This window comes from Dermacentor andersoni, chromosome 10 (genome assembly GCF_023375885.2).
Source record: "Dermacentor andersoni chromosome 10, qqDerAnde1_hic_scaffold, whole genome shotgun sequence".
Taxonomy (NCBI): Eukaryota; Metazoa; Arthropoda; class Arachnida; order Ixodida; family Ixodidae; genus Dermacentor; species Dermacentor andersoni.
The window spans coordinates 21,043,065-21,057,337 of NC_092823.1; the positions used below are offsets into that span (position 1 = coordinate 21,043,065).

The 14,273-nt window shown below is 43.5% G+C and overlaps 1 protein-coding gene across 1 annotated transcript in view; it reads left to right on the forward strand.

Moving 5' to 3' along the window:
* The window catches only part of LOC126519216 (uncharacterized), a 39,147-nt gene that overhangs the window by 15,603 nt on the left and 9,271 nt on the right, over positions 1 to 14,273 (forward strand). The window contains exons 3-4 of the mRNA XM_055065313.2: positions 436 to 521; positions 5,453 to 5,557. Of these exons, the coding sequence (XP_054921288.1) occupies positions 436 to 521; positions 5,453 to 5,557 (191 nt within the window). The remainder of the gene's footprint in view (positions 1 to 435; positions 522 to 5,452; positions 5,558 to 14,273) is intronic.

The following is a 14,273-nucleotide window of genomic DNA, read 5'->3' on the forward strand; positions in this document are numbered from 1 at the left end:
ATTGTTTTTTGGCATTCTAGCAAATTGCATAATTTGTCTTAGTTGAATAACCAACTATCCAAATATTATATTTAAATGAAAACTCTAAACGAAAAAATTTTACGGCAACATAAGAAAACTGCCAATACAGATTTCTGTTGCTATGTACGTGCTTGTAAATGTGTTTTTTTCTGAGCGTCAAGCGAATATGCACAAAAGGCCCCTCGAGGAACATTGCGAGGCACTTATTTCTCCGTTTTAAATGTTCATGGTCCATAGAAATATGTTCGTCTAAGGATAAGGAGGTCAGTATATTACGCTTTATTGTAATTTAATTGTCAGCGTTCGATGCGCGATAGATTTTTACGTTTTTAATTAATTTCCTTTACGAATCTGCACTTACGTTGTTACGTAGAGCAGGTCGATCTCGTGCCTAAGGTGTTCTTCATTTTACAGAGATACCTTTCAGTATTACGGGAAACTGGTGCGGACTGGAGGTAATGACAAGCCAATGAATGCCCTCGAAGTTTTTAAGCCACCAGGTACGTTGAAGAAAATACACAACCAAAATGGCATAAAAAAGGGTCACTTAATTATCGCTACGCGGATGAATGCGATATGATTGAGGCCACTGCGCGATGCTTAGACACTATGCCACAATGCAAGACTGCGGCTTCGACTCCCACCAAAGGCCTAGGGTTTGACTCCCAACAAAGAACGTAGGTTCGAGTGTCGTAATTAACCCTACTTTAAGTCACTGTGCCGTAATTATTTTTCCGTTATTACCACCAGTGGTCGTGGGTTCGAGTGCCCTAGTTACCTTAGCTAACAGAGCTACCTTACAGAGCCACATGTAGAGTGTAACTCTTACGGCATTCTTCAGTGTTTTGGCTACAGACTACAATCTTTTTGTATTCAGCAAACTGTGCGACACGTTACAAGTTTAGCATGTTCCCGCAAATTCCGCCGTGTGTCCGCAATATTTACTTGCGAATCTGTTTGGGAAAGCTAAAGGCATACTGCCCGTGCGAAACGTTCCTCGCACTCCCTGATGGTTGTTTGAACGTTTCCCGATTGTTTCTTAGAGACGTTTTATGCGTTTCGTGTCTTTTTGGGATTCAACGCATCCGTTCTTATGTACAGCTCTTTATTTCAGCCTTGGTACGTGTCTGCTTTGTTTCGTTATCCCGTCTTTCCGCATGAGTTATATGGTTATATGAAACAATGAGTGAGTGCACGCGATTTCTCCCTTGCGCATTATTTGCTTGAATAGTTAGCTAGAGTAAAACGGAAGAAAACATTACAAAAATACGTTGTTCTCCTCGTTGTACCAATTACAGTGTTGAAACACTTGTATTATGTTCAATCTGGTCAAAATTTATTGGCAAACGTCCAAACTAGTGGCTGTACCGCTTGATGGTTTGATGGTCGACGCTGTTTCACAATATTTTATTTTGCACCTTATCTAACCTATATCGCGGATATATGGTACCGAGGATATGCCTGCACCGTGGCGAGCTGTCACTAGAGCAAATAATGAAGCAAAAGGAAAAGTTAAACGCAACGGGCGTTTTCTCCGGCCACAACTCCTTCCACGAGCATACAGACTAGCCGAATATGAACCGAATCCCTTTCCTGGCGCTGGATCAGCCTAAACAAAGAAGGTTGAACTAACGAGGCAACGGATGCGCATGATCGTTGAATAGATGGTGACATGAAAATTGTTGGCCATAATAAATAAAAAAAAATAATATAATTGAAAGAATCAATTACGCCCTGCCTGCTGCAATATATGGTGACAACTGAATTCATGTTGAGTTAATTGCGCGGGCACCGAATCGATGACAAAACTGGCCTCCACACCCCAGGAGATGCCGATAACTATCGCCACCCAAAAGCAGTGAAAAAATTGACTAGTCCACTCCGTGAAGATGGAATGGCAGCAAAAGCTGACGACAGTCAAAGCTCTGAAACGAAAAGCGAAGGCTTTCACATCCGCTGCGGGTCGGCCTGAAGACAGTGCAATATCGGGCCGACCCGCGGCGGAGGTGAAGCAGGCGTTAAGAACTCCGCATACGTGAGTCGATCCCGAAAGCGGTGCAATGCCGGGCCGACCCGGCATTGCACCACCTCAATTTGTGTTATTATGTGCTAGTTTGGGGTAACAATACAGCTGAGAAGCTACACAGACTCGTTTTAGTGCAAAATAGGGCAGTCCACGCGGTATCAAGTGCTTCTTATGTAGAACACAGCGCGCCTCTTTTTTGAAAAACATAAAATCGTCAAAGTTAGACATTTGTACACTTACACTCTACTGTGTTCCTATAAGAAAGCAGTTCAGGCCAGATTATATGCTTTTCTCGATATTGCACAACTTGAGCACACCCCGACAACATGTCATTCTCGGTATCAACCGCCACGGCACGTTTGTTTTTCGCGCACACAGTACGGAAGACAGAGAATTCAGCATACATTGCCAACGACATTAAATCACTATGACACACTAAACATTGACATCACAACGTTAACGAAGAAAGACATAAGAAGTTTATTAACGTAATAAAAAATTGTTTTGTTGTGTCTAGCCATTCTATTATGTATGTATACTATGAGTACTTATAAGTACTTATGAGTACTTAGTCTTTCCATTTCATTCTTGCTTCCTACATGTTTTTAGAGAGCCGTGTTTGATTGTTATGCAATCTTTGATTCATTGTATGTCTGCCACAGTGCTTTTTAAGAAAGTTTAGTAATTCTAAATGTGTTTCGCCTCCATTGCTGTGGGTGGCTGGAGCCCAGTAAAGCTGCAGTGTAGCAGCTTTTTCTTCAGCCACCTTTTTCGCCTTGTAATGTTGCGAAATAAGGTTGCTTTGATTTGATTTGATTTGATTGACCCGCGGTTGAGGTGAAACAGGCATTAACTCGTCATACGTTGGCCGATCCCGAAGATATTCCAATACCGGGCCAATCCGCGGTGGATGTCAAGCAGGCGTTAAGCGCTCCCCATATGTGGGCCCATCCCGAAGATTCCGAAGGGCGCGTTATAGGTTCCCGAGTCCACAGGGGTATGTGCCATTGATCTTGGACCCTTTTTCCTCTATCACCAGAATCCACCCACATGATGATTTTTTCTGTTAACGAACGCCGAAAAAAACTACGGAAGTTAGTCATGCACTGGTTTCGCTGTAAAAGGCAGCAAAATGTTGGCCGCCGAGTAGATTGATTTGTCGACGCTTTACGAATATGTGAGGAGTGGTGCCTTGGGCGGATAGGGGGGGGGGCGGCCCCTCCCCTTGGATACGTGCCTGCAGTGTTCTTATGCAGCTTGAAATTGTATACTGAATACAATGCCTTAAACATGGTCACCAAGACATGTGACCAATTTCCAGTGCCGCATCTAAGGAACTAATAAAATGAAATTTCCCAGAAAAATGTGGCCCGCACGCTTTTGCTCAAGGGTGTACATACCTTGTCGACAATAAAACAGGACTAATGTTTGTTTAAAATAAGCTATCTGAATATTTGTATTTCGGTATCGTTTTCATGCTTCCGTTGCAGTTGAAGTCCTGGGGCCGTATAACGTAAAATTATTCCAATATCTTTTTTATTCCAATCTGCTGACGTCAAATTTACGTAACCACCGACGCAAGCATCGGGTGGTCACCCGCAGGGTTGTCTGAAAAGACCAATCAAATGCTCCCCTTGTTCATAGGAGGTCAGTTTTGTTTGCTTGAAAAACGAATTAAATTGCCTGCACTGAGCGGCTTGTCTTATATAATTGGCTGACAAGAGGCGAGGAGTATGCTCAAGTAGAGAGGGATTCGATGAGGCCGAGCCACTGCACTGAATATCGATAACCGGATGAAGAGGATGGTGCCGGCGTCTGCGATTGGTCCGCTTTCTCTTACTTAGCTTGCGTTGGCTCATCCACAATCGCGGCAGTATGCAACGGAAGCTTAAGAATGACGCTAAAACGTATCCTCAGCAAAGAATAGTAGGCAGAATGAGGTCGTAAACGTGCCGAAAGTTCTCGAAAACGTTACACAGCCACGCAAAAAGCTTTATTACACGCAAATAAACCCGTGCTCTCCGGCAGGGGCGAGTAGCCAGTGCCGGAGCGATCGGGGGCAGCCATCTTTTATTCCTTTCGGAACGGGGCAGCCTGCGGTTATTCAGAAAAAAATTCAGTTTTGTTCGGCATATTAATGTATCTTTAACGCGTACGCCTCACTTTGACGCGGAGGGTTTTTGCGGTTTTGTGACGTCGTGTGAGAGGCAGGTGAAGTGGGTGCAGCCCGAAAACTTTTGGCCAATAGCCGAGGGCTAATAGCAAAAATGGCGTCGAATCAGGAATAGCTATTTTTGTTTTGCGCGGTCAAATCGTGCATAATCAGTGTGTACACGTCATATGAGATGAGGAGCTATCGCGGTTTTCGTGACGTCGCGTGACAGACAGGTGAAGTGGGGGTGGTCTAAAAAAGCTTTTGACCAATCACGGTGGGCTGATCGCAGAGTTGGAATAGAAAAGTTTGGAATAGTTTTTCGTTATAGCGCCCCTGATGCTCTGCGTATAAAGGGTAGCACAAGTATCAAGTGCAATATAATCTACAATATGTGCTTTGTCAGCTTCACTGCCTCCTCCATATCCTCCCATCCCTGTTTTGTTTTACCGTTTAGCGTGGGACTTACAAGGCGAACTATTCTAACGGAATGTACGTTGACAATACCATGATTCACTTCTTTTCACTTTGCTGTCGTCATGGTTGCGTAGTTCTTGCGTGTATGTTCGGTTAAAAAATTACTTGTTCCCTTTATTTACTGCGCCTTCCAGATAACTTTATCCGTACTGTGGCAAAGATGCCTGACCACTATTTGTAGGTCAGAAAATTTTCTTGTAGGGGTGATGTGTTGCGTTATTCTTTTTTTTTTGTTAGAAATGTTCGATATTAGAACAGTTTGCCATCGAGTGTTTTATATATCACATCAAATGATGCCTTTTTCCACGCATTGAAATAAATGTTCATGTACCTAGTTAAGTCTGTACCCTCCCTGCTGTAACGCCCTACGGGACGATGCAGGTAACTAATGAATAATTAAATAATAAATAATATGCGAATATGAATCGATTGCGGCCCGCGCCTGAGTGTTCTTCTGCCACTTGGATATTTTCTTGTCCTAAATTTTTGTTGAATTAGATGATAATAACGGTTTGTGTCAGCACATTGTAACTTATATGAACCATTTGTGCAGTGCTTGTATGAATGGCTGTAATATCGAAGAGATGAGTGATCTTGAGTAATACCAATACATTTTCGCATATTCGCTCTCAAAAGAGTTGAGTCTCGTAATTTAATATTACTACCACTTCAGATGCAGCCTGGTATAGTCGAAACAATTTTGGCTTATTACTAGACTGCAAAGTACATTCAGTGCTGCGTTTGATGGAATACCACTGTCTCTTTTCCTGCTTTAGTAAGTGACAAAAAATACAAGGAACTTATTCTTAAGTACTACTCAGAAGAAGATCCAAAATGCAGCATCTTTTTTGTGAGCTCGCTGGAGCAAAAGCTAACTGACAGTAAGTATGACGCACTATTATTTCTCCCCCTCCCCCCAATGAAATAACACTTCCGAAAGAGGTACAATTTGTAAACATCTAGACATCAAGTTATGTTTTGCAGCAGATGGTGTGTTTTGGCGGTACAGTCTCAAAGATGCGAAGTCTTTACTCAGGTACACATCTTGGGCGGAATTCACTAAGCGAACTTAGGAATTGCGAACTTGCTATCTTTGGCGTCAGAAAAATATTAGGAACAAGCGTATTCATAAAAATAGGACTGTGCGTAAGATCAGCAAGCTTTCGATGGCCGCTGGTGCAAAGAAGAGTGTTGTAGTCGGTAAAATGCGTGCATGTAATGGTTAGCAGGGGTGGAAACATGAACCTTTGCGCCAGCAGTAAGCGTACGGCAATTCACAAAACACAAAGCACCGGCGCAGCTGCCGAAGAAAGAAGGAATTTCTACGATATGGGGGTAGCAATATTACGAAGGCAATTATGCTGCGCGCGCCGCTCGAGCTGTCACAGGTAAGGGTTGGAATGCGCTGTTGCGGTTGATTGTCCAGAAGCCACCACTAGATGGTGCTTGCGTACACCTTTGTGGCACGCTCTGATTTGATATCTCGAAGTAGGTTGAGCATTTTTAGTGCATAAATGTACAGGGTCTATTCTGCTGGGGAAGGCACTAATGTATATATTTATTTATTTCATTATTTATTTATTCCAAGATTACTGCCAGGCTCTGATTAGAGGCCTTAAGGAGGAGTAGTTATATGCACGACGAACAATACATTGAGTACAAGGTGCGAAGCGTGAGCAAAATGAAATAGCACTGAATTTGAAAATGTGAGCAGTGTGTCATTTTCGGAAACGTAGCATTTAGCGCTAACAATGTAAAATCATTCCAGAAGAAAACAAAATTAGAAGAATATGTGTATACAAAGCGTGGCAAACGATTTCAGAACCTACATCCTATCAGACAAACATAACGTAGTAGTGTGTATAAAAATATGTAGCAGTGGCAGATGCATAAGAGAGCACGTGCGTACCCCGCTCATTTACACAATTTCTTTAAACAGTTTTAAGAATGATTCAATGGTGTCACGGGCAACCACCGCAGCAGGAAGTACATTCCATTCCCCAATGGTTCGGGGAAAATACGAGTTTCTAAACGCTTCTGTTTTGCAGTAGTAATCTTTAAGCTGCTTAGCGCGGGAAGACCGAGTTGATCGATGAGCGAGAGGTTCGGTATACGTGCCCTTCTCGATGCTTAATTTTCCATGATAGAGCAGATACATGTACTTTAATCGTTTTTTATATCTCCGTTTTTGTAGGGTAACTAGTTCGGCTGTTATGCGTTACAGCTAGGCTGAGAACTACCTAATGTGTAATAGGCTTTGTTTCTTTATGCTGCGAGCAATAGCCTGACTTTGCATACTCTTCATGACGCTCTTTTGTGCTTTAGTAAATCGACGTGGAGCATCCGTCCCTGACAAAAGGTTAATGTGTGATTAGTGTGCCTTGGCTCTTCTATTGTTTTTCGTTTCCATTTTTTTGTACTTTTAGTTGGCGCTCGCTTGTAGGACTCGGGATAATTATTTTCCCCAGTCCTTTTCAGGCCATATTTCTCCATGGGAGATAAAACAACAAAGAAACACCTTAGCATTTGTAATATCAAAACATGTGGCTGTTGCACAATTCATTGCCGTCTTTCGCGCTGTTGCCATCATCCTCTTATTATGCTGCTCGTACTTTTATTTCGGCACTAAATCGAAGCGACGTCGTGTCTGTGTCCAAGGTTTTTCTCATCCTGTGGCCTGCGATGTGGCCGAACGTATGCGTAGGACGGGCGGCCATGTTGTCCGGGATATGATGTGGGACGTCCATACGATGGCATATCAAAGAAAGGGAGAATGAAATCGCGTACCACCATTTATACAGAAATCATGTCGACTGCTCGGATAAGATTGATGCTGTGAAATAAACTACAACTTGCAAACAGATCGAATAATTATCGCGCGAGCACCCATACGCACACGCACGAATACATACGCACATGCATGCAGGCACGTAAGCACACACAGTTATATACGGGGTCTTTAAGCGAACACATTCAAAATTGTTTAAAGGTTGCTTGTGGCAGGTAGCACAATTCTAGTTCATGAGTTGGTCTACTCGAAGAGGCGCACATTACTTGCAGAAAACATTGAAATGCATAGTATACTAATTGAAGAAAATTCACTTATTAGGTTTTTAAATAATTACTTTAGGTACCATATTGTAATTTGCAAATTTTAGCCGCACAGGTCAGTAGGCCGCTCCGCTTGAAACGAATTGTCAGGATAACACCTGTTTCGAGATAATAATTCCCGAACTTTGCGGCGATGGTCATTGGCATTCCAGTTATTTTCTTAATAGAACATCATTTTATGATTCAAGCACAAAAGTAACTGGAACGCCAATCAATTTCTCTGCAAAGATGGCGAATTATTACCTCGAAACTGGTGTCATCCTGAAAATTCGTTCGAAGTGGAGGCGCCTTGCGAGGCCTACACGGCTAGGAATTGTATATTGCGATATGGGACATATGGTATGCAGTTAAAAACTTAATTAGTGATTTGTTAATTATTCTATTATGCATTTCACATTTTTGTTGAAGTAATGTTCACCGCTTCAGATAGACCACCTCAAGAACTAGAATTGTGTTATCTACCGCAGGCAACCTTTAAAAATTTCTAAGTGTTCGCTGAATCGCGCTGTATATATATGGACGGTGATGCGTATAACTGAAGGAACCCAGGTTTTGGTAAAAACTTTCGCTGCATAACGCTCATACAGACCCTAAGACATTCTTAAAAGCAAGAAACAGTCAACTGTCTATGCGACCACGAGACGCAAAAATATTTCTGGCCTTCCCGTAATAGAGAGTAGATGCAAGCACGAAATGACAGCCCGCAAAGCAAATTTGTTGGAGATCATGCTTGCCTCAATCTTAAAATGAGTGCAGTGCATGTTCTGCAACGGCACACCCCACCACACTAAGCCGCACCATACCGCATTACGCCATACTGTGCACTTGTTGATATGGACGCTGGCCAGTGACAAGAAAACCAGCTGAAACAAGAAATCATAAGAGCTCTGGCTGTAGACTCAAGGTCACTTGAAGGTCGCCAACAACGGGAGCTAAGAGAATTTCATGTTTAAGAAGCAACAGCAGACGACAGGCATGGTCATCTTATGATTGGCTGGAGTTGCTTATTCTAAGCTCCCGTGTAGCATCAATCCTGGTCGAAATTACGTCACTCACGTCTTTCAGTCACTTCCTGCGACGGAATTTTTAGTTTCTCCTTTTTCGTTAAGAAACCCTTTGTAAACCTTTGTGAATTAAGCGCAAGAATTTTGTTCCAGCGCCAGATGGTCCCACGGTGCTCCCCGTCTGATGCGGAGTAGTCAGGTCAATATAACCGCATCAAAAAGCAAGTAATCATGGTCTGGTATTCCGAAATGTACAGCGTAATGCGTGCACGATGCTGAACGCGGTCACTAAAAAGCGTCGTACCATCAAGATCGGCATCTACGTCGCTCTAATTATGCCGCCTTGTGCGCTGTCCCGGCGTCGCCTAGTTCGCTCACTTAATTCAGCGAGTTTAGAGGAAGCTACGACCCTTGCGTGCACTTAGCGGTCTAAGTGCATATTTTATGGATTATACTGAAGGAATGAATGAACTCCACATCAAGGCGGTGGTGCTTGCAACGTTCGGCTGATAACTAAAATGTTTATGATTTTTATGTAGTCTTCGTATATAGGTTCAGCCACTGGGCACGTATCCGCAACTGCTCAGGCTTCGACTTCGCCTCACTGATAGTTCAGGCTTCACATGTTTTAACTATCCGCAGAAAATCCAGAAAATACTTATCGAGAAAGCGGTCACGCAAGGATACGCAATATCTCCCAAAATATTCACTGCATGCTTAGAAGAAATAATCAAGCTGTTAGAATGGGAAGGAGAAACGACAATCAACGGCGACTATCTGAACAGCGTTCAGCTTACCGATGCAATTGTCCTGTTCAGCAACGCTGGCGACACATTTCAACAATTCATTGAGGACCTTAACCGAGAAAGTGTAAGAGTAGGTTGAAGAATATTATGCACAAGACAATACTAATGTCGAATAACCTGTCAAGCGAACAGAAACTCATGGTCATCACTCAGCCTCGAAGTTGCGTGTAGCAGTAAGCTTGCGTGGGTCAGTTACTCATACGGAACGGTGACCATCAGAGCAAACTGTACAGAGGAATAAAAATGCGTGGCAGCGAGTGCAGCTTGTAGTGCAGTCGGAACTCATCGCTGTCGTGTACAAATAAATGTGTACAGAAGAAAAGCGTACAATCATTTCACACTTCCTGCACTATCATAGGGGCCATAAACTTGGATGTTAAAGATGAACCTTGAAAACACGTTAAGGACAGCTCAAACAAGCGATGGAACAAAAAATATTGGGCCTACAGATAGGAGACATGAAGAGAGCCGCCTGGATAAGAGAGCAAACGGAGTTAGTAGAAGTTGAACTTAATACCAAACTGGAGTTGGTCAGACCACGTAATTTTAGGGCAGATAATCGGTGCTTCATAAAAAATACGGAGTCGGTGGTAGGGCAAAGGAAGCGCTGTTGAGGACGGCAGACAATTAGGTGGGTTATGAAATAAGTAAATTTGTAGGCACAACTTGGAATCACGTAGCTCATGTCAGGGGTAATAAGGGATGGCTGGGAACTGCTTTTGTCCTGCCATGGACATAAAAATATATTGATGCCAACATCCAAAATTCTTCAGGTATTTTAACGCACTGTTGCTCTCTAACCACATTTCGCTTCGTACTGCGAGGCCAAATTGCATGATTATGGAACAGTGTCTGTCGCCAATTGAATAACCCCTCCCTCCTTGTCGCCCTACTATATGCGCAGTGGCTGCTCCGAACATACAAAGCGCTCAGTGTCTCAGAATCAACGACTTGAACAGATTTGATCCGAAACCATCTAGAATGTTAAACCATCTAAAATGTGCGTACATTCTGTACGTTGCTATGTAGTATTCTGACGTATGCTCATGCCAGGTCGGTAAACTTATAGAAACGTGGGCGCTCAACATTGCGGTGATGTTCGCTGATTAGCCTTAATTGCTGTGATTGCCACTTCGACTATGAGAGACAGCGCAGTTATTCCTCCAGGTCCTGATGTCACCATCCTATGATTTATTACTGGTCTCCAAAATTGAATTGTGCGCGCCTTTGTGCAATTCGCGTATGTGACAATGCGCAGCTGCCTTACCTTCAAAACAAACTCTTGACCTGGTGTGAGGCATCATCGTGTTTTATCATCTGAGGTCTCAAGAAAGCGCGATGAACGTTGACACGATGTGAAAGTGTAATAGGCAGCGAAACTTGCCCGCGTAGATGTTGCGTAGTGGAGTTTTCTGTCATGATTGGGAGTGTCGGTAGACATTTTATGACTGCTATCACAGCTCTCCCTGCCCTGCATGTGAAGGAAGCGCGCGTTTCGTCGTCCGTTGGCGTTTGACGACACCGTCGACTGCCCTTTAGAGAGTACTCGCTGTCGAGAGAACGGGTATTGAGCATATGCCCAGAATCGATCCACACCTGCAACCGTCTGCGGCGCGATTCCATACAATAATGATGAACTTACGGGTACTGGTCGGCTTCCATTTAGGCCTTATAAACAACATGTTAGAAAGTTTTCTGCTTTTTTCTGGCCCGTGATTAGTATTGGAATAAAGACAATATAGTGGGGGTGGTTGGTGGAGGAGATTTTGCTACAGGCGGGGTTAGCATGCTAGACCTGGGCAGCAAACACTACGCCAGAGCGTCTCTTTCTGCGACAAGTATGTAACCATGTGTCCAGAACTCCTGTCTCTCTCAGAAATGTGAGCGGAATGCATGACACTTCCACTGCCAATCATTCGACGGTGGTACAGTGAACGAGCGAGTGTAGTTGTTCTTGTCGGTGCTTTAGCAGACGCCCGGAAACGAAAGCTGTCGAAGGGGGGTATTTAGTTATTCGTCGTACAAATATGCTTTACTAAATATACCCTCAACTGCAGATGCATGATTAAGCGATCATGCTATTAATTGACTACTCCTCTTTCATTGCTTGTCATGTTTTACGCTTTATCGATAAGTGCTTAGATCCTGTGATGATAAGATGCAAGGTATTTTTAATTCCCAAGTACTCAGACTCTAAGAAGCCGAATTCGTTGCTTGGATGACCACTAGAGCACGTGGAAAAGTGTTTAAATCAGCTAAAAGTTAGTTGAAAGGAAAAGCAGTTTGCAATATTCTGCGGTAAGGGAGAGTCTAATTGCGCTGCCGTATGTGCAGATGCTATGGCAAGGTTAAATAATGTACTGAGTAGATATGGGCGTACAGTGTTTATTTAACGTTCTGCACAAACTTAACAATATGTACGATGCCGTCCATGTAAGATTTACAACCTGATGTTTGTGAAAAACATATAGCAGAGAGGGATATAGTAGCTTAATTGAATTACGGCAGTGATGTGCCTAATTCACCGTTCCTGCATAAAAAGCTACATAGGGCAAACTGGTAGTTGGGCACTTGTGTGTGGCTTGCGGAGCGTGCGTTAAGTGCCAGAAACAGAACAGAGCCGCAGTTGGCTGTTCATAGTATCGCGTGTTCTTCTATTACCTTTTATAAAAGCACAATAATGCTTCGACGTATGTGCCAGCTCAGTAGTTATATCATGAAAGTGTTTTTGTCAATTGAATGCAGTAAGTTGTGTCAGCAAAGCAACGATCATCTTACCACAAAAGGAAGTGAGGTATATCGGAAAGTGTAGGTTTCTATTTTGACTAGCGTGCTTCGCCTCGAGTTCATGTGCTTATACCTGCATTGCTCATGTTGAAAAGTAGATGTGCGATAGCTCATATCTATATTTTTCTGTATTGTTGCCAAGCTTTTATTATTATTTTTATTTTTTGAAATGAAGCATTAGTAGGGAGTCAGTGCCTGTGTTTGGCGCTTTATTTTATTTATCTGCTGCTTTTGCCGCGGTTTTACACATTACGGGACCGCACCAAAAAGCGCAGCTCTCACTTTTGATGAAGTAAGGTAGTCGTTTTCGTTCCATCTCCGCTATTCTCTCGTAGAGATTCTAATGTCGTATGACCAATGGCGTCCTGTATTTGTCACGACGCATTGGCAATCATCGCCGGCAAAGCGTGGTCATCATTTCTGCTTTGTAATTTCAGTGCATTCATGCGGTCGTAGTCACGCCACCATCTTCGTCAGTTTAGCTTCAACATACCGTAATTTTTATGCCGTCGTCGTACCTGCTGGCCGCCTCCTACAATCTTGAACGATCGGCCAGTGCGGGGCACATTGCAAGCAAACAAAGAAAGTAGTGCGAGTCGAGGTAGCGCTCGGCGTCATGTCATGCACCTAAGTGATGTCGATGTATACTCCAAAACGAACACGCCGTCATTTGAACGTCGTCGTCACTCGTTTGCTTTCAAACCATTGTGACGATTCCTTCTTTGAGTTCTAGTCGTCATTACTCCGCAATAATAGGTGTATCGCCATCAGTGTTCTATCATCAACATCATGCAGTCTTCTTGAAGCCGTCGTCGTCATACTGTCATTGTCATGTGATTGTCGTCAGTGCGTCATCGCTACAGAAACGCCATCGAGCTATCCGGGTCTTTTAGTCCTTGTCATGTTGTCGTAAAAATTGAGACGCTGTTATCCCATTCTCCCCATGCCTTTGTCTCCAATTCAAGATTGTCGTTCCGTCGTCGCTATTCTACGCTCGACATCCCACTGTTGCCATGTAATCGCCGTCGTATACTCTTTGTGATTTCTGCATCGCCATACTACTTTCATTATTTTAACATAGTTATTCCATGGTCATCAAGCCAGCGCTGTCCTTCTAGCTCACACATATCATCGCGGTCGGGTGATTGAAACCAAGTCATGGCGGCCGCATTTTGAAGAGGGTGAAATCAGAAAACACCCGTGTACTAAGATTTAGGTAGACGTTAAAAAACTACAGGTGCTCCAGGGAGTACCCCACTACGTACGGCATGCCTCATTTTCAGATTATGGTTTGGCCGTGGAAAAACCCTAGAAATAACTATTAGTTTTCATTTCATTGTCTTGCCGTGCTCGTTTTCCATAGGCAGCATTCGAGCACTGCCAGCGCGTTGTCGTAGCGCTGTCGTCGCGCTGTCGTGGCCATACCATCAGCCTCATTCGAGCCTAATCATGACATGGCCATCATGCTATTTTCTTCAGTTCACTGAAGTCATTCCAGCGTCGTCATGCTATTAGCGTAACTGCGTGGTCGTCATGCAGTGGCCGTCATGCCGTCGTGGTCGCTGCGTGGTCATCATTTTGCCGCAGTGATTCCAATTTCATTGCGCCGTTGCATTTTTGTCTTGTCTTAGTTATCGTTCTACCATTGTCATTGAATCATCATCATACAGCCATCTTCATGTTATAGAGATCGTTCCATTGTCGCCAGTCCTTCGTTGTCATGCCTGGCATGTGCATAATCCGGTGCTGCCTGTTTATGCTGAGCGGCGCGGTTGCTGTGAATATGTGGCAATATGGGTCGTGTGGTCTCAATAGCAGCTTGGTCACTAAGCAGGAAACACGTTCCTCACAAAAACAAATGAAATGTGCGTTAACTTCATTTCAGTAGT